At 39.1% G+C, this 19,681-nt stretch overlaps 1 protein-coding gene across 5 annotated transcripts in view; it reads right to left on the reverse strand.

Annotated features, from left to right (window-relative positions):
• ABCC5 (ATP binding cassette subfamily C member 5) overlaps positions 1-19,681 on the reverse strand; it is an 81,427-nt gene that overhangs the window by 59,007 nt on the left and 2,739 nt on the right. For 4 of the 5 annotated variants that reach the window (XM_036875146.2, XM_036875150.2, XM_036875149.2 and 1 more), the window contains exon 2: positions 18,864-19,047. In XM_036875146.2, the coding sequence (XP_036731041.1) occupies positions 18,864-18,992 (129 nt within the window). In that variant the 5' untranslated portion in view covers positions 18,993-19,047. Of the gene's footprint in view, positions 1-18,863; positions 19,048-19,296; positions 19,372-19,681 lie in introns of all 5 variants that reach the window. The other variant, XM_036875147.2, reaches the window with a different exon arrangement.

Raw genomic sequence — 19,681 nt, forward strand, 5'->3', positions numbered from 1 at the left:
AAATACCAATTGATCATATTAACAAAAATGCATGTATTTCAAAGTCTGTGGCAAAAGAGGTTGGACCAAGAATCTCAACATATCTTCCCCATTTACTCTAAAAGGAACTTAAAGTTTATGCCTTCCTGTTGCAGAAGCAGGAATATTAGTTCCCTCAAGTAAGGATTATAAGTACATCACCTTTTTCTCACATTATCACAAGTATTTCTGGCAATTATTTTGAAATGGCAAGGAAGCATAGATCCCCAAATCAAGAAAAAAATTCAGTGGCATAGCTCCTAACCCACTTTGCCTCACGTGTTGCAGAGTCTCTTATTTTTACACACCACTTCTTTTCCACAGAGAACAGAGGCAACTCAAGTATTAGTGGAAATGAAAGGGCAGAATTCATACATGTGGGCCACCTGGATACTTCAGTGGCTCTCTCCTCAAATATAATAGCTTTAGTTCACCACATAGTTATATACCTTCAGATAAGATAAGGCACTGCTCAGTATCAGGAAAGTACACAGCCTCTGCAACTGGAAGGCATATTTTTTTTCATTTTAAAGGCAAAGTAAACCAGTTTGAAGAGAATAACACAACATGACAAAGGAGTCAACATCAAGGAAAGAATTAACTCTTACATAAAGTGCTTAGACATAAAATGAACATTTATTTAGTAGTTAGGGACCATGGCACCTAATAATCAACTAAAGGCTGCTGAGATTCAAGTATACAACAAAAAGTTTTGTTTGTTTTTAGATCTTTAAGTTGCCTATAACCACAGGAGAAGAAAACAAAACCTCTGGGTTGAGAAAGGAAAATGATATACCCTAAAAACACAAACATTACTTACTATAAGGAAATAGTAACTGGGAATATATACAGAGTAGGTATGGAATGTTACAAGGACCACCCTTGGATGGTATCCAAACCTTCATAAGACAAAAACTTAAAACAATACCACTTCAAGTGCATACTTGGATTTATGCCAAAATGGACTATATGCTGGGCTATAAAGCAAACATCAACAGATTTCAAAGGACTGACATCATACAGTGTATGTACTCTGACCACCTTGGAACTCAATTAGAATACAGTAACCAAGATAACAAGCAAATCTCCAAATACTTAGAATTTATGCAACATACTTCTAAATAACATGAATTAAAGAAGACATCAATCAAATGGGTATTAGTAAATACTCTGAGCTGAGAGATATTATATATAACACATCAAAATTTGTACAAAGGAGCTAATGTGGAGCACAGAGTGAAACTGTGAATGCTTTAAAAGCATATACTAGAGAAGAAAAGAAGAACGAGTGCTCTAAGCTAAGGGTTGGCAAATTTTTCTGTAAAGGACCAGAGAGCAAATATTTTAGGCTTTCTTGGCCAAGAGGCAATATTGAGGATATTATGTAAGTACTTATATTACAAAAGAAAACAAATTTCCACAGAATGTTTATTGACAAAATTCAAAATGTAGTTATAATAACTGAGTACAATTTTTTTGTAATTCAGATCTACTAATAAGAAGAATGGAATTTTTTATGTGGAAATAACATCTCATTTCATTGGGTTTTTTAAGTAGTTTTCCCTCTCATCAAAACTGATTGCAAATCTTCATCTGTTAATGCTGATTTGTAAAGAGATCTTACAATTTCATCTTAGAAAATGTCTTTTCACACAGATAGGTACTGCCAAATACTGAAAAACAATCCAGGAGCACTTGATTTTAGTGGAGCATATTCATCTCATGCAAGACATCATAGATTCTACAAGATGTTTCTCTTGACATATGCCTTTATCATGTTATTATATCACAGATTAATCACTTCCAATTGACAGGTGGAAACCACTGAATGGCACAATTAAATCAATGCTAAGTGGATTATTAGCACTGAATTTGGAGACTTCTTTACCTGTGAAGGATTCAAGTACTTTGTCAGATGATTTGCAAATATTTTCTCTCTTAATAGGGCCATTCACAGAGCTGAAGTTTTTAATTTTGATCAAGTTTATTGAAAACTTTTTCCTTTACGGATCATGCTTTTAGTGTCATGTCTAAAAATTCTTCATCTATTCATAGGTCATGAATATTTTCTCCTATGTTTTCTTCTAAATTTTTAGTTTTACATTATATCTACCATTCACCTTGAATTAATTTTTGTATAAGATATAAGATTTGAGTAAAGCCTCATTTTTCTTTGCCTGTAGATGTCCAATTGTTCCAACACAATTGGTGAAAGACTGTCATCTCCCCACTAAACTGCTTTCACACCTATGTAAGAATCATTTGACCATACTTACATGGGTCAGTTTCTGGACTCTATTCCATTGACCTACCTGTCTTCCCTCCAGTGATACCACTAACCTGATTACTGTAGCTAGTCAAGTTTTAGGTCTTAAAATAGGTGTGATATCTAACTTTAGTCTTCCTTTTCAAAATTGGTTTAGCTATTCTAGTTCTTTGGTCTTCCCAGAAGAACCAAGTTCAAGAGGTAGGAGACTTTTATAAACATTTTTTGACATCAGAAATAGAAAACCTGAAATGTCATCCTTTAGTATTCTTACATGAGAATGGCACAATGGCATTAAGAGGAACTAAAATCTTCACATCTCCTTTCATTTACTCTTCCAACAAATAGCTTACTGAGGACCTCTGTGCAAGACTGTTCCAGATGCTGGGAGTAAGAATATGCCAATTTCTATGTACATGGTACAAATCCTGACTTCACTTTCCTTATCTCTAAAATGCCTAGGTACAGTTTTCAACAAAACCTAGGAACAGAAGAGTGAATGGACTTACCAACAGCAAAGTCCTCTTACAGCATGAGTTTTGTCCCTTTAACTATGTATCGTGTCATGTTCCACCACCTCCTGGGTGGCAGGTTACTTCCTGATTGGAGAAGGCCAAAATCAAAGGCTCTTAAAGACTCAGATGAGAGTTGGCAGGCAAGGTTTCATTCCCCCAGACATCTCCTGAGTACTATACCAGCATTATCAAGTGCCTGTAACATACCAGAGACTGAGGGCTCTTTTACTGCTTTTGACTTCAGAACAAGGCGCTCAATATAGTTTTGTTCAGACAAAGACAAACTCCAATAAAAGTGACTGAAATAGCACTAACCCTCAAATTTCCATATAAATATAAAACTTGGAATAGAAATTCCCACAGTAAGGGTATAGAGAAGTCTATATTATTGAGCTAAGAGAATCAAAAGTCACCCCTCGAAGAAACCCACTTTCCAAGTTATATCCCATTTTTGCTGTTATTTCCTAAATTATTGTCAATCTTGTTTTCCTATCTTGCTCACTGCCTCGGTGAGGAAAATGAAATATCTGATGGAGATAAGGGAATCTATGGAGGACCCTCTGTTTTGAAGGGAACAGTTGTGCTCCATATCTGTACCCAGCTGCTTCAGAGATAGGCTGGGTGTTAAAAATAACATTATCAAGAATATCAAGAGAAAAATCCTCTCACTCCAATAAAACTATTTTCCCTATGGTCATAAAAGTATTAATAACTCCGTAAGCAGAATTTCCCCCTAGTCGGAGGCCACTGTGAACTACAATGATTTTGAGCATGGATTTTAGAAGACAGATGGGTTCGTATGCTGATTCTGCCACCAATCTTCAGCATGTAACCTAGCCACTTTCAGCTACTCGTTTTTACAATGGTGCATATACCTTGAGAGGCACTAATGAGATAATGAAAAGTACTGGATCTATAATAAACATTTAATATGTATTAACTATACTACTAATTTATCCACCTCATAAATCTTATGGCCTATCTCAACTACTTCCTCTTCCCTTTAGCTTTCCCTAACTCTTTCAGATGAGGTAATTGACTTCCTGCCTACTATGCCTTCCCTGCACTGGCGCCACTGCAGCGGGGGCTCTGGGAGGTCTCACGGCAGGCAGGCTGTCTCATGAGTGTTGGCACCCCTGGCCCCTAGCATGGTAATAGAGCTTGCCATCTGTTATTCGAGTGTCAACTAAAATAGCTTCATGTTGTCTCACAATCTGATTATCACTTAATGCTGCATGATAAATCACTGAGGAATCTTCTTAACCATTCCAGTTCTATTTAGATTCTCTGCTGTTTTGCTTACTATTAATAGCATAATATATAAATAGTTTCTTTTTCTCTTTCTGGATTACTTAGGATAAATTCCACCAGTGTATTACAAGATCAAAGAGTGTCGTTCCTAGCCATTAGACATCTATCCAGTTTGCTCAATTAAACTTACTATAGAATATTATTGCAAAAGAGAACTGTTGGGTTCACAAACTACATGAAGGGCAAGGGGAAACCAAAGAAAAAGGCAGACCACGCCAGAATTGTAGGTGGCAGGTTTAGTAAGTGAGGGAATTTATATACAAGGCTTGTTTTAGGTGGTTGCAAGTCAAGGAGATCTCCACACCCACCTGCCAGATCTTAACAATTTATATAGAAGTCTTAACTGGGTTCAATCATATATTCCGTCCAGATGGTCTTAACACCATATTCCTATCTCAAGGCTGTGTCCTGGGAGCAGCTTCTTGGAGCAAGGAAGGCAAATGGAACCCACATTCCAAGAACAGGAGAGGGGGTAAAGAGCCTCTGATTTGCCCAGATCCAATTCATGCATCAACCAGCACTCGTGTCCTCTCAAAGACCTTTCCTGACACTAGCCCTTGTGACCGGCTCGTACAATCTCGCACGCCCCACTCTACTGCAATGTGCCCTGAGTGGTCAGCAACTTGCAATGGAAATGGTTCCATTGGCGGCTATGGCCGCACTGGAGGCAGATAACACAGCAACAATACAGACATTTGCAAGAGAAAACATGAGCAAGACTAAGACAATGATTCCCAAAGTCAGTGACAACTTTTTCCACTAAAAGCTCCATGATCTGAACTACTGATTTATTAAGTCCCCTCGGCTGGGGGTCAGATCACTCAAGGCATTCACTTGTGTCAGCTGCTTTAATATATAGTAATATGAATGACAGATTAGCAGTCTCATCTGGTATGAACATACAGCATTCTGTTTGGATAATGGCTTAAGTGTCTCCTTGTGAGGCAGTAATAATACCCAAGACCACCCTATTTTGGAGAATAGTTTTTCTCATTAGAGATCATTCTAGTGTTCCATAAAGATAGGCTTTGTTGACTATTATTTCTATAACACCCTTCAGCCTGATGGAGAGAAAAATGGTGGCTAAACGGTCATACCAGGGGAAAATAAAACATACCCAACTGGCCTTTTAGAGAGGGAGGTTGGCAGCTTTAGGAACTTGACTAGTTGTGTACACCATATATGTTGGCCAGGAAAGGCAGCACTGTCAGGCATGAGGGGATGGATTGGGTAGAGGGGGTGGATATGCAAGACCAAGATCCCCCCTTCTCCCCTCTTACAATGGTATGTGTTCCATTCCAGGTATAGTACGTTTCAACAGATCCAGCTCACAGAAGGACAAAGGGATCCCAATGCAGACTGAATAGTTCTCCTCACTCAGGGGTATGAAGTAACTCCCCAGTCCAGTGGGAAATCCCTTTGCAAGTTCCAGTAATGATGCCTCTCTCAGGCATACTGGGGCTTGGCGTTCTCACGCAGCACAGCACAATGATCCATGGTTAAGAATCAGGTCAGCAGAAATTTCCCATGACTTCCACATCATGGCACTGGGTACCTCAGAAGGGGTCCCCAGTCTGGCATGCAGGGCAATAAGCCCAACTAACTTATTATTTAAATATATTAAAGCCTGGAATAGTACTTTAATACACCCAACCAAGGTGTTTTTACCTGTAAGTAATCCAATGTGTTAGTAATTTAAGATTTCATTTTCCTTTTTACCAGCCCTCCAGTCACTGTCTAGTTGATGAGGGTGTCTACACATGGTACTCAGCTTCCCTAATCTCCTAACAGTGGCAGCCTGGCTTTCTTGGAGACAGGGGAAAGCTTGGGGTAGGCCAGACACAGCGTCCACACAAATGAAAGCATATTTAAAACCCTCAATTGGGGGAAGGGAGCCAGTATAATCAATTTTCCAACCCCTCACCACTTGGGAACTCATGTGGATACCCCCCAAACGCCTTTGGCAGTTGTCTTAAGCATTGTTTAGACACACAGGACATGTGTTACTACATTAATCAAGTCTCTGTATTTCAAGGGCAGTCCAGCATCCCTGGCAATATGCTATCCCATCTGGGTGCAGTAGTGGCTATTCTTCCTATGCACCTAATCTGCTATTATCTACTGAAGGGTCAGTGCTAGGGCCATACCTGAGCTAGGGCATCAGCTTCTTGATCGCCAGGGGGTCTCAGTGCCTTATAATCCAAAACATTGAAGACAGTGAGGACTGTCTCAGGTTCTTGCAGATGAACCCAAATGTCCCCCCACACATCCTGACCCCATAAGGGCCCACTCATGATCATCCACCCCTCGGCTTCCCATTGTCCAAGCCACAGGGTTAATCACTTTTGGAACAGCCCAAATGTGAGTGCAAAGGGTTAATGATCAGGGCTCATGAGTGATCACCAGCCAAACCGCTCTGAGCTCATCCCACTGTTGCTGCACTAGCTGCTGTGTAAGAAGCTCTACTTGGAGGAGTGCTGTGTATACTGCTAGACGCTATTGCTCTGTGTGTTTCTCTGTTGCTATAGTGGGTTTCTGCCCCCTTCCAGAGCTGAGACCAAAATCCTAGGGATTGTCTCTCTTTCTGTTGTCTGTGATCCATATCTTCAACAGTCACAGACACATCTAACTCAAATGGCAGCCCTGCTTGGAAGATGCCCAGAAATTTAATCTGCCCCACTAGTACTTTTCCTTCTCAAAAGGTGACTTGCTGCTCTGATCCCCAGTCCCTCCTTTCTGTGCCAGGAATCGTTAAGGGATGGACATACTGTGCTAGATGGGGAATAAAAGTCCTCCAAAACCCACCAATCCCTACAAAGGCTTGCATCTCTTTCACACTCTTAGACTGGAGAGCCTTGCACCTTATCAATCACAGCTTCTGGGACAATGCCTATCTTACCTAACCAAATGACTCCCAAAAATTTTACAGCAGTGCCTGGGCCTTTTCAGTGGGTGCACTTTCCCATCTTCTCCCTTGCAGATGTTCCAGCAAAACCTGCAGAGTGTCGTACAGCAGAGGCAAGTATTCACATATTAATGTCTTATCATCAAAGTAATGGGCCTGTTTTACTGATAGGTGAAGGAGAAGAGGGGCAAGACTCAAGCTACCATCTCATGACATATTGTGGGGCTCTGTGGGTTGAAATCACTTGAAAGGTCCATTATTACCCCTCCCACATGAAGGCAAATGGATTTTCGTTTTCAGAAATCTGTACTTGTCAAAGGGTCTTTTCCATGAACCTCCTTGAAGATGAAGCACTTTGGCTGGAACACTTGCAAAAGCATCTGAGTAAAACAGTTACTCAGTAACTATCTGTAAGTGACACAGTACTTAAAAATGGCCTTGATTAAAGATCTGATGGAGGTTCATTATAATGCAATTGACAAGGGAATTTGGTTATTTCAGTAACACCCTTGAAAAAATAGTAATCAGAATTCTGACTGATCACATCATACTAGGACATTATCAGACTTTTAGGAATTTTCATACACTTTCTGGAACAACCTAAAGAAAGTTTAGCAACACTCTTTTGGTGGGGCTAGAAGTTTTATTTAGCAAGGCTGAAGTACACTCTGAAGAGAGTGCAAGCCACCTGAGAGGTCAGGACCAGCCTGGCAACACTTCTTATTTCACAATGCTTCCCATGAAATTTAACATACCAAATAAGCCCTTATTAATTCAACATCTTCTCTTCACAAGAAGAGAGAACACATCCTTTGAGATGTTCCAGGGGGCCTGTGGAAAATCCCCAAATTAGTTCAAGGTCAACAAGACTTCATTAGAATTTTATTTTTAAGCAGCTTGTCAAAAACATCAAATGGTTTAAAACACTTGATTAAACAGATCATATGTTACTGTAAAACAATACTTGGTTATCCACTTAGCCAAAGTGACAATTCCAAGGCAAATACAGTGTTGTAAAACACCTTAGCTTTTTTAATAGAGAAGACTCAGTTTTCTTAAGTAATCAAAGACTTAATAAAGATGACATAAAGCACAGGAAATTATTTTGATAAAACATAGAATCTTTGTTTTCTAGGCAAATTACTTAAAAGATAAAGAAAAACCTTTCACAATCCAATCAAGAACAGACGAATAGTCCAAGAATACTTTGTGCTTTAGCAGATAAAGAAAATTTTCAGTTTTACATAAGTACATTACTGATATCAAAACTTATTTTTCTTTGAGACAATTAAACAGAGGTCTTTTACCAAATAACTCTAACTCACCCTCTAGAAGTAAAAAAACATCACATATACATAACATATATCTGCAGAATTACCTAAACATACAGACAGACAGAAACAGAAACACCATAGCTTTCATTCCAAAACTTTAGACAGGAATAAGCTACAACTCACACAGCTAAAGCTTTTTAGGGCAAGGGAAGGGAGCTTCTATAGCAGTCTATACTTTAAAAAGCCTTCCCTCTTTTTTCCTTCAGTCTCTGTGGGCAGTGTTTTGGTTATCTCCTGGGGTGTCTATATTTCAAAGACATGATAAGATTTACAACCTCAAGGGACAGAGAAAAAATGTAAGCTTTCTCTTAGGAGTTCTTTGGTTAATTGCTATTTAAATTTTCCCTCTCTAGTAGGGGTTGGACAGTGTGGGGCATTTCATCCATTTTCTCATTAGTCATCACAATATCCTCCTCTTCATTCTCATCAATTTTCCAGAAATCTCACCTCTTAGGGTCCTAGTCAGGCTTTGTCACAAGCTTGATTAGGACGTTAATCCATGGCATCTTGTTCCTCCTAGCTTTGCAAAATGGCACACTAAAGTCTCCAATTTATTACCCTGCTCTCTCACCTTGACTGTCAACCCCAAAGCTAGCAGAGTCTGGACACTTGCACATCCTTCTCTAACCTCAGCTCTTCTTCCAACTTTCTAACTTGAGTTTCAGCCTCTAGTTGGGCATCGGTGGTGCCCAGCCAAGCTGCTCACAGTAGAGGCCAGGCTCACTGTGGCAGCCATTCCTTTCCCCTCCCCACTGCAGTGTGCTTTGCACAGTTCCTGAAACAAATACATTAGAGCAGCTGGTGTTTGAGGGACATCTCCGTACTCACAGTAGTCCACAAGCATCTGGCACACAGGCCACCCCTCCCCATGTAGACATCAGTGGCCAAAAGAGGATATCCCACCCCAAAAATGCCTCTTTCCCAGGGCCTATTTCTTTGGACTCCTGGCTGGTTCGCCAATTGCTGGTTCACAAACTGGTCTCTGTACACGTGGGCAGGGAAAGACAGAAAAGAGGCAGACTGCTTCAGAATGTTAGGTGGCAAGTTCAGTAAGCAAGAGAGCTTTCTTATGAGTAAGTAAGCTAGTCTTGGGTGGCTGTGAATCAAGTAGATCTCTGCACTTGCACTCCAAATCTTAACAATCTTTACAGAAGTCTTAATTGGGCCCAGTCATGTATTCCAGCCACATGGCCTCAATACCACATTACTAACTGAAGGCTGTGTCCTCAGGGCAGCTTCTGAGAAATCAGAAGTCAAGCAGAACCCACATTCCAAGGAGAGAGGAGGGGATGAAGAGCCTCCCATTGCCCAGGTCCAGCTCGAGTCAACTAATGGTCACACCCTCTCAAAGACCTTCCCCAACAAGAACTGCTATTAGCTTTAGTACTTTGAGTTCTATTTTGTTGACTTGGGGCTGTCTGTATTCTACCTACCTCGGGACATTAGCAAGAAACAGAGGAAGCTAGGGTAATCTTCCTTGTTTACAGCCAGATCTCATGAGTAGCATGTATCATAAAGGCAAACTGCTAACTTGAAGGTGACAAAAAGTTTGGGAAAATTTATAACAAACCAAGGTAGCATTTACTATGTGCCAGGCATTGTTTTCTTTTTATTTATTTATTTATTTATTTATTTATTAAGGTATCATTGATATACAATTTTATGAAGGTTTCACATGAGCAACATTGTGATTTCAACATTCACCCATATTATTAAGTTCCCCCCAACATCCCATTGTAGTCACTGTCCATCAGCATAGTAAGATGCTACAGAGCCACTACTTGTCTTCTCCATGCTATACTGTGCAATATAAATTAAGTTTTAAGATACAACTATATATACGTGAGTAAAAATGGAGATAAAATCTAATACAAGAACGTTAACACTATTTGAACACAGAATCCATTTAAATATGCAACTAGCAGGTACTCAGGACTGCAAACTGTTAATGCGTAAACTTGTTTATCCATTTCAATGCTTTCCTGATACTCATTTAATCCTCCTAACAACCCTATGAGGTAGGGACTATTTTCCCCATTTTACAGCTGAAGAAACTGAGGCACTTAGCTGTTAAGTAGTAGCAGAGATTTGAATTCAAGCTCTTAATCCCTGAGCTATATGCCTTTCAAAGAAAAAACAAGCAAATGAGTCATCACTGTACAAGATGACCTCAGATCTATCTTTAGAGACAGCTCTCCTCTCTTCCCCAGGATCAGTATCACATTAAATAAACTATGACTCTTAATTCTGACTCTCCTAACTAACCTCATGATAAGCAAACGATTAGTTTCCAAGTCAAAGTCACAAGCACAAAATAAACTACTTAATTGCAAAAATACACTTCCTGATTGTTTTTTAACCAAAGATGAGCAGATGCTAAAAGACAGATACATAACAGACTGATATTTAAACAAATAATAGCACCTGCATACTACCCTGCCAGGAACTACACAGATATCTCATATTGTAACTGTTTGTTTGGGTGCATAACTTCTCTTCCTATCTGGCTATCTAAAAAAACTATCTGGCCAAACATGCCAGGGAAAAAAAGTTATGTCTGTTTAAAGGTAAAAATAAATTTATCCTACCATACTAACATTCTGTAAAGTGAGTCATCAACATTCTAAAGTTGAATGGATTAAAAATGGAAATGAATCAAGAAAAAGATTTAATATATTCAAGCTATTGAGGTTTACGATATGCAATATAAATAGCATGACAAGGTAGGGTAACATGATTCAGCATCTATTGTTGAGACGAACAAATAATAGATCAGAGATGAATTAAGATCTAAGTTTCATACCATACATTAATCCACTGGGATTTACCCAAAAAGCTACAATAAAATTTTGAAATAGATAGAAGAGAATTAAAAAGGGTATTTAGCTGAGCAGCGGAAGGGAGACAGTCTCCATTCCCCCTCAAAGCCAAAAGCTTAACAAAGGCAAGATAGATAGGTTTAAATACAAATGGGAAACTTTTACAGAATGAAATTAGCATTAAGGGGAAGAGGAATAAAGCCACAGAAGTGACCAGGTTACTAATATAGTATTTTGAAGAGCCAGCTTTTATTGAAAATATGACTTTTTAATCCATTCAGTCAATGAGTATTTATTGAGGACCTACTACTTCCTAAGCACTGCTCTAGGTGCTAAGGATACAAGAGTGAACGAACAGAAGCCATACCTCAAAAGCATTGCCTTCATACAAGTTACATTCTAGAATTCAGAAGTTATCAAGATCCAAAATAATCTACTAAATTGGTTCAAAAGCTTCTATCTCTCAGTCTCTAAACTTAATGTCAACAACTGAGAAATATAAATTAAGTTTTAAGATACAACTATATATACGTGAGTAAAAATGGAGATAAAATCTAATACAAGGAGGTAAATGAAAGACAAACATACACTACCTGAACACGGAATCCATTTAAATATGCAACTAGCAGGTACTCAGGACTGCAAACTGTTAATGCATAAAATTTTATATGTTCTTTGTCCCCATAATATTGCTCTATGAAGGAAAGTTTTCCAAAGAAAAACATAATTTAAATCCAATGGCTTACTGCAAATACAAGATTACTGGCTAAACTACAGTAGATCAGCTCTCCAGCTCAGTGCTGCCCGGAAGAAACATAGTGCAAGCCACAAATGTAATTTAAGTGTTTTCTAGTAGCCACATTAAAAAGGTAAAAAGGAATAGGTAAAATTAGTTTTAATTATGTATTTTATTTAACCCAATAATATGCAAATTGTGATCTTTTAAGCATGTAACCAATAAAAAATTATTACTAAAATATTTTACATTTTTCCTGTACTAAGTCTTTGAAATCCAGTGTGTATTTTATATATCTAGCACATCTCAGTTTGGACTAGCCACATTTCAAATGCATAATAGCTCCATGCAGCTAGGGGCTACAGTGTTGGGTAGTGTAGCCCAGGAGTTCTCAAGTGGTGGCCCCCAAATATTAGTAGTGCTAAGGTGGCCCTAGAGAACCAAACAGCCAATATAGTACATGACATTTGCTGATCTAGAGAGTGTATTTTGTGAGGCTTGCTTGTTTTTTTTGTTATGATGCTTTAGAATTGGCTTATAAATAACTTTTTTAAACTTCTCTTGAGATGACATGAGAGCACCTGTTTCCTCTAATTTCTCTTAAGGGGCACAGCAGACTGAAAGGCTCTCTCCATGGCCAGGCGACACAGCCACAGAGAGGCACCAGAGCAGTTCATTTGTTCCAAAAGGAAAAATATTGCTTGATCTGGGAGCTGAGAAGACATTAAACAGGGAATTGCCACTGCCATCTGTATCTTCCTGAGGACTATGTAGCTAGGAGATACTGAGCATTTTTTTTGCAACCAAGGTGATGGCGATGGGGCAGGGTAGGGACACTGAGGAACTAAATAAAAGGGGTCAATGAAATTCAGGTTCTGCCATGGTTCAAAGGTCAGGTTCAAACACAGTCACACATGTGCCCATCTGGTGAGGGGAACAAGGTACAACTGATCCATAAGCAAACAGAAGCTTAGGAAGAGACTTCCCCTCTTCCATGTGCACTGACACTCTCCCCACATCTGTGACCCTTAGTGCACCTGTCACCCTGCATGGCCACCGCTTATCGAGTTTGTCCCATCTCTTTTTAACAGGCTGCCAGAGAACAATGTCTGCTGACAGGACAAACATGGGCTTTTCCCCAGCTTGGAGGCCCCTGGGACAAGATACCAGGGGCCAAAAATTATTCCCCCAACTAAACAATTCCTTCCTGACAGGAGGACAACAGCAGGGTAGCCTTCCTAAGCTTGGCGGCTGAGGATTTACCCAAGTTGTTCCTGAATGCAGAGATGGCAGGAATCAGCCAGCAATGCAGAGGCACCTCTCAGCCTCCAAGGGGATTAAAGGCTGCAATACTCCTGTTTGGCACATCCCACAAAGCAAGCAAAGCATTTGGGGTGCAACCGGAATGGACAAGCCTCAGATCCTACAGCATCTTCTTCCTCTCCTCTCCTTAACTCACAAGATCTTAACACAAACACAGAATGGCAGCCTCTTCCTATAAACCCTCTGGCCCAAGTGAAAGCTTTTCCACTCATGTCCCAGTCCCGCAGCTGCCTTTATGACAAACATCTAGAAAGACAAACTTTTAAGGGGTGCTGTTGTACAGATACAGGTTTCAAGAGACTCAAAATATTAAACATGAAATTAAAAAGAAGCTAAAATTCATTTTAAATTAAAAAAGAAATTAAATTGCTGATGCCCTCCTAAAACTGGCTGACATCAGGCTTTCCCACTCTCGCTATCACCAAGTTCAAAAAATTACAAAGCACAGTTCCTTTTCTGATTGTCATCACATCCTTACTCCAAAGGTTATTAACATGATCCTAAGCATCTCAAGCTCTTCCCTTAAGAACTTCCAAATAGCAGCCATTTCAGTGAAGAGGGACAGCAAAATTCTAGAACACCACCTTCTTGGGGAGGAAGCAGAATACAGTAGAAAGAGCCTACTATTCAAAGTCAGGGAGCATGCTAATCTCAGCCCTGCCACTCAGCAGCTACACATTAACTTGTGCACCAGTTCACTCATCTGTAACTACGCTGTTACCCTCGTGCTGTGGATCAGCTCTGAATATAATTCACAAGGGTAAATATATAAAACCAATGGATATAACAACACCACTGCCATGGTAAAACGAGTATTTTCCCACAGTTCTCATCTAGTGTTACCTCATAATCAGCAGCAAATGGACGACTTCCAGTTGTTTCATAAGCTAAATTTTAAGGAACTTATTCAAAGTTCCTCTTACATTGGGGTGTGAGATTAATTTTGTTATTACAATGATAAGGTTTCAAAGGATTAAACTGAAAATGACTCATGGAGGTGGGAAGGTGTATAAGAAACACCTGGAGCCCCATCGGTTGAGGGGCCGGGAGAGACTTTATCCCATGAGATCAGCACTGGCCACATGTAAGAATCACCAGGGGAGCTTTAAACAACCTGATCCTGAGCCCCACCCTAGAGGCTGCTTTAACTGGTCTGCTATAGGGCTCTGCCTTGATATTTTTCTTAATGTTCTCCAAGTGATTTGAATATTCAGCCTCGGTTGATATCACTGATTCAGATAGTAAAATGTTGGTCTTTTGCATTTCACAAAATCCCTTTTAGATTTTTTACATTTTAGCTTAAAAAGAAAAAAAAAGCCAAAATGTAATTTGTAAATAAAACTTCCTTCAGTGCCTCATCCTCTGTGGGTTCATGTTAAATGCTGAGTCTAAGACATCAGTGGATCCATCACATGACCCCTATACTGCAAAGCAGGCTGTGACTGCTAACAATGGGGGCGTAAACACCGTTCTCACACTCAGAGGGGAAGATTTGGGCAGTTTCCCTATTTTTCTGCTATAAGAATACAAGATTGAAAAAACTAAGTGCTCCACACCATACCTGCTTTGGTAAATAGAAGTTTTCATCTGAAAGTTGATTCTGTGAAGAGCTAATTCAAAAAAAATCTTAAATAATGAAAACACATGTAATATCTAATTATCTAAACAGGCTAACTCCCTAAAAGAGCAGTGGGGAAGGAAGGGATAGACAGGCTTAATTCTGCTAATCAGTGGACTTTGGTACACCAAATTAACTTCACATTAGTCAGCAACTTTGATATTGACAGGTTCAACCATTGCAAAGACTTCCGGAGCATTGACCTTTTTATTTTTGATTAAGAGAAAGGGAAAGATTGGTGAGATATTAAAGAAAAGCATTAGCAGAAGGCTACCTAAAAGCAGAACCAAGATTTCACTGAAAGTTTTCATTCACCATTCGAAACGTCCAAGTTGTGTATCTTAACAAAATACTTAGTTATTTAAAGCCGCTTAAAAAAACAGGAAGCCAGTTCCAACACTTCTCTTCCCTTTCGACAGAAAGCTCCTCTACCTCATGCCAACAGACTATATTTATTTCCCTTAATAAGCAGCATTTCCTAGCCAAGCAGCAGCAGCCTCGTGCTAATGAGTTCCTGGTCAATGCAGCAGCAGGCCAGCCTCAGGAGACCCATGCGCTGTAGCCGCGTTTCCCTCCGCGGGGAGGCACCTGGCCTGGGCACTGGTGGCAGCGCTGTCGCACCTGGCTCCAGGCCACATACCATCTCTCTCACACCAAACACTTTAAAGCTTTATGGCTGCATAAAAAAGAAAAGCAGGTGTTTTTACTCATCCTATCACAGGCTGACCAGAAAACCTGCTGAGTCACCGAGTACCAATGGACGAAAATAATGCAGGGTCGGCAAATACTAATCTCCTTCATCCTGTGCTCCTCCCTAACAGCAAGTAGATTCACAGATAATATTCTTGACTGTGAAAACACAAGGGCATAGACAAATTCACATACCCTTATTGTTAAAAAAAAAAAAAAAAAAGCTTTCAGAATCAAACTCACAGACAAAACTACTTTATGATAATAGTTGTTGCTAGGTAGAGGGGTTAAGACTGATCTGTTTTTTCTGCTATAATCTTCTACAACTTGCACATTTTCTGAGACCATAATTCTTTCATAATAATATATCTTAGAATCATATTTCTTGGTAAGAAATTAGACCCACATCCTTGATCCCTGGTATATAACTTCAGCTCAACAAAATATTTCACTAAGTATGAAAACTCCAACCAACGTTAAAGGCTCAGCCTCACACAGAACTAAAGGAAACAGTTAAATGAAGGTCACTGGTCCTCAGGAATACTTGCTGGGTTACCTTTCCTACAGACAGAATATTCTAACTTGTAGAAAGAAAATTCCACCAGGTCTGCTTCTGAGAGAAGGGGAAAAAAAGAGTGAGCAGTCATAATGGCATGTGAACTTTAGTTGACTTCTGCTTACTTTCCATCCTTTCTCCTTGCCTAGCTTAGACGTGCTCATGAAAACCACGTCACCCTTGGGCTATGGCCTGAAAACAGTAAGAAAAAAACAACTTCCACAATGACAAAGCTTATCAAAGCATCAAACAGATTTCTCTTGCTTTTGCTTAAATTTTAACTTAAAGCAATTAATATCCAAAGTCTTTGGCCTATTATTCAAGAACGGACATCTGGATCTCACTGATCTATCCCTCTACATCTATGACTTCACACTTTCTGTGTAAAGCCAACAGGGCCAAGTCGTTCCTATCCACAGCTCTTTCTATCCACAGGAGCCTCCCGACTGCTCCCTGTATTTTGTCTCTCACCCCTATACAGGTTTTTTCCATGTTGCCTCCAAACTTACCTTGCTAAGATAAAAATCTTAAAAATCCCTTCTCAGTTCAATGTCATTACCATTATATAACACAAATTAAAACTGCAGTGAGATATCAGACACAGCTATCAGAATGGCTAAAATAAAAAAGAAATGATAACACCAAATATTGGCAAGAATGCAGAAAAACTGGACCACTCATACATTGTTGGTGGGAATGTAAAATTGTACAGCCACTATGGAAAGATATTCAAGTTTCTTATAAAACTAAACATGCACTTACCATATGACCCAGCAATTGTATTCCTGGGCATTTGTCCAGAGAAACGAGCTGATTCATACAAAATCCTATACATAAATGTTCAAAGCAGCTTTATTTGTAATAGCTGCAAACTAGAAATAACCCAAATGTCCTTCACAAGGTGAATGGTTAAACTACGGTATATCTGTAATGTGGAATATTATCATATCTAGAAGAACTATTGACACACATACTAAGTTAGATCACAGGGGAATTATTCTGAATGAAAAAGGCCAACCTCAAAAGATTACATACTACATGATTCCATTTATATAGCATTCTTAAAATGACAAAATTACAGAGATGAAGAACAGATCAGTGGTTGCCAGAGATTGGGGAAGAGGGGGTGGGGGACTGTGGCTATAAAGGGTAGCATGAGGAATCCTTGTAATGGAGCTGTTTTGTATTGTGACTGTGGTGGTCACAGAAATCTACTCATGTGAAAAATTGCAGAGAATACACACACACAGATGAATGCATGTAAAGCTGGTAAAGTCTTAATAAGGTGGATGGATTGTATCTATGTCAATATTCTGTTGAGATACTGTACTGGAATTATGGAAGAAGTTACCATTGGGGAAGCTGGATAGAGTGTATAAGGGATCTCTGTTTTTTCACAATTGCATGTAGATCTATAATTATCTAAAAAATAAAATTCAAAAGAAAAAAAATTATCCTCAATAACTTTCAACAGTTCCCCAGTGCTCTTAGAAAAAGACTCCTTAGCATGGCACAAAGAATTTTCTCTTAGACATCCTACGTTCTAGACTAATTTTAAGAGCTAACATTTATTGAGCGCAGGCTATATGGCAGGCAGCATTCAAAGCCTTTTATATGTATTACCTCATTTAACCCTCAGTGATTCCATGGGTTAAGTTCTACCACCAACAGTGTTTTATTCATAAACCCCATAGGCACAGATGACATAAGTAGCTTGAAAGCATCTATACCTAATCACCCTTCAAAGCCCTGCTCCACTGTTACCTTTGTGACTTTTTCCAGACTTAAATTCTCTACTAACAGTATCTAGCACTCAGAAGATAGGGAATAAATGTTTAATTAACATAAGGTCTAGACAAAAGGACACTAAAAAGTTACAACTCTGGCTCCTTAAGGATTTGACACTGATTACATTGAGTCTATATTTCTCCAAAGTGAAGCTTCAATGGGAAAGCACTGTACAGTATACACTAGGGACAGAAAACACCCATTAGTGAGAGAATGTTGATCAACAAGGCAACAGCTTTCATACAGCAAAGAGGGACAGGTAACGTCAATTTAATGAAACTCCAGTGTCAACTGCTGATCTTTCCAAGTTTTCACATAAAAAATACATGAACACAAACTTCAACTTCCTAAACCCAGTCACTCCCATACTTTCCTCTTAGTTACTCTTGAAATTCAAGGAAAGAAATAACTTTTTTTCTCATAAGAAAGATATTTCTTCCACTTTAATATGATAGCCATTATCTCCCTTGGCGAAAACTAGATTATTATCTAAAGGCTCCTTTACATTCATGGATTTCCTTGAAAAACTTTCTGATTATCCTGCAACAATAGAATTGTTCCAGCTACTCTCTGAAATCTGAATGAGTCTCTCTCTCCAAAGGATTCACATCTTAAAGACAAACAGCAGAGGCAGAGGCAGAGGCAAAAACAATTTTAAGTCCATGAATGAAGTTTGATGGTTCATATTCCCTCTGCTTCCTCCCCAGCCCTGTCCCCAACCCCAATAAGTTGCCTTCTTTTAAGCAAAACCTTTTCAGAAGGCACCAAAGGGGAGTCTAAGTGGCAGAGAGAAAGCAAAACAAGGAGAGGCTGAGAGCCGACCTCTCCTTCTCCTTCGTAAGTAACTATAAATTCCTAACAATGACCTAACGCCAATAAAGAAAACAAAATTTCTTTTTAAGTACCCATCCTATCAAAAGAGAAGGTGTGGTCTAGTACAACAAGCAGATAAGAAAAGAGAAACTGAGTAAAGGAAACACTGACCGGTCGAGTTCTCTCGTACTTGGAGTCCTCGTGGTCTCTGTGCTGCCCGGAAGTGCTGGTTCGCTCCCTCATGTTTCTGTACCCAGGACTGGGGATGATATACTCTTTTCCTATGTCAATATCCTTCATCTTCTCTGAGTGAAGGTGCCAGGGCTCACAGACTCTTGGTTGCACTTGAGAATTTCTGAAATTAAAAATTCATCATGGACAGATACTTCTTAAATTGTGCTTAACCATATGCACAATGCTTTAAAACAGAAAAAAGGGCAAGAGCATTAAAATTTTCCACTGTTATATCTATAAAAACAATTTTTCAAAAAATTTTCAAGTACCATTTCATTTTTTAAAGGAAAAAATATGTGCAATAGAATCAACAAAAATTATCTCCTCCCACCTCTAAGGGGGGACAAAAGATTAGAGAAAATGAACATACTAGTAAAGAGACACTTGCTTCAAGAGACACTCTTCAACAAAGTTCAAACCCAAGGTATACAGCATTTAGATATGTCTAAAATTAAAAAATAATTTAAGACTCTTTGGAAACAACTGAAATTTGTTTCAAGCATTACAAACTCCACAGTTCAAAAACAGGTGTCATTTCTCCTATTGAATTTTACTAATGAAGTCTTACAAAACACCTACTCAACCAATGATACAGCCCATCTCTGCATTTTTATAATTAGGTAATGGGTTAGCTGATGTTATTTTAAAGTTCCATGAAGTTACAGGGCTAAGATACAAAACAACATTGTATCTTAACTTTGAGATTGTCCTAAAATTAGATAGTGGTGGTGGCTGCACAATTCCGTGAAAATACT

This window comes from Manis pentadactyla, chromosome 1, assembly GCF_030020395.1.
Source record: "Manis pentadactyla isolate mManPen7 chromosome 1, mManPen7.hap1, whole genome shotgun sequence".
In the NCBI taxonomy this organism is placed as follows: Eukaryota; Metazoa; Chordata; class Mammalia; order Pholidota; family Manidae; genus Manis; species Manis pentadactyla.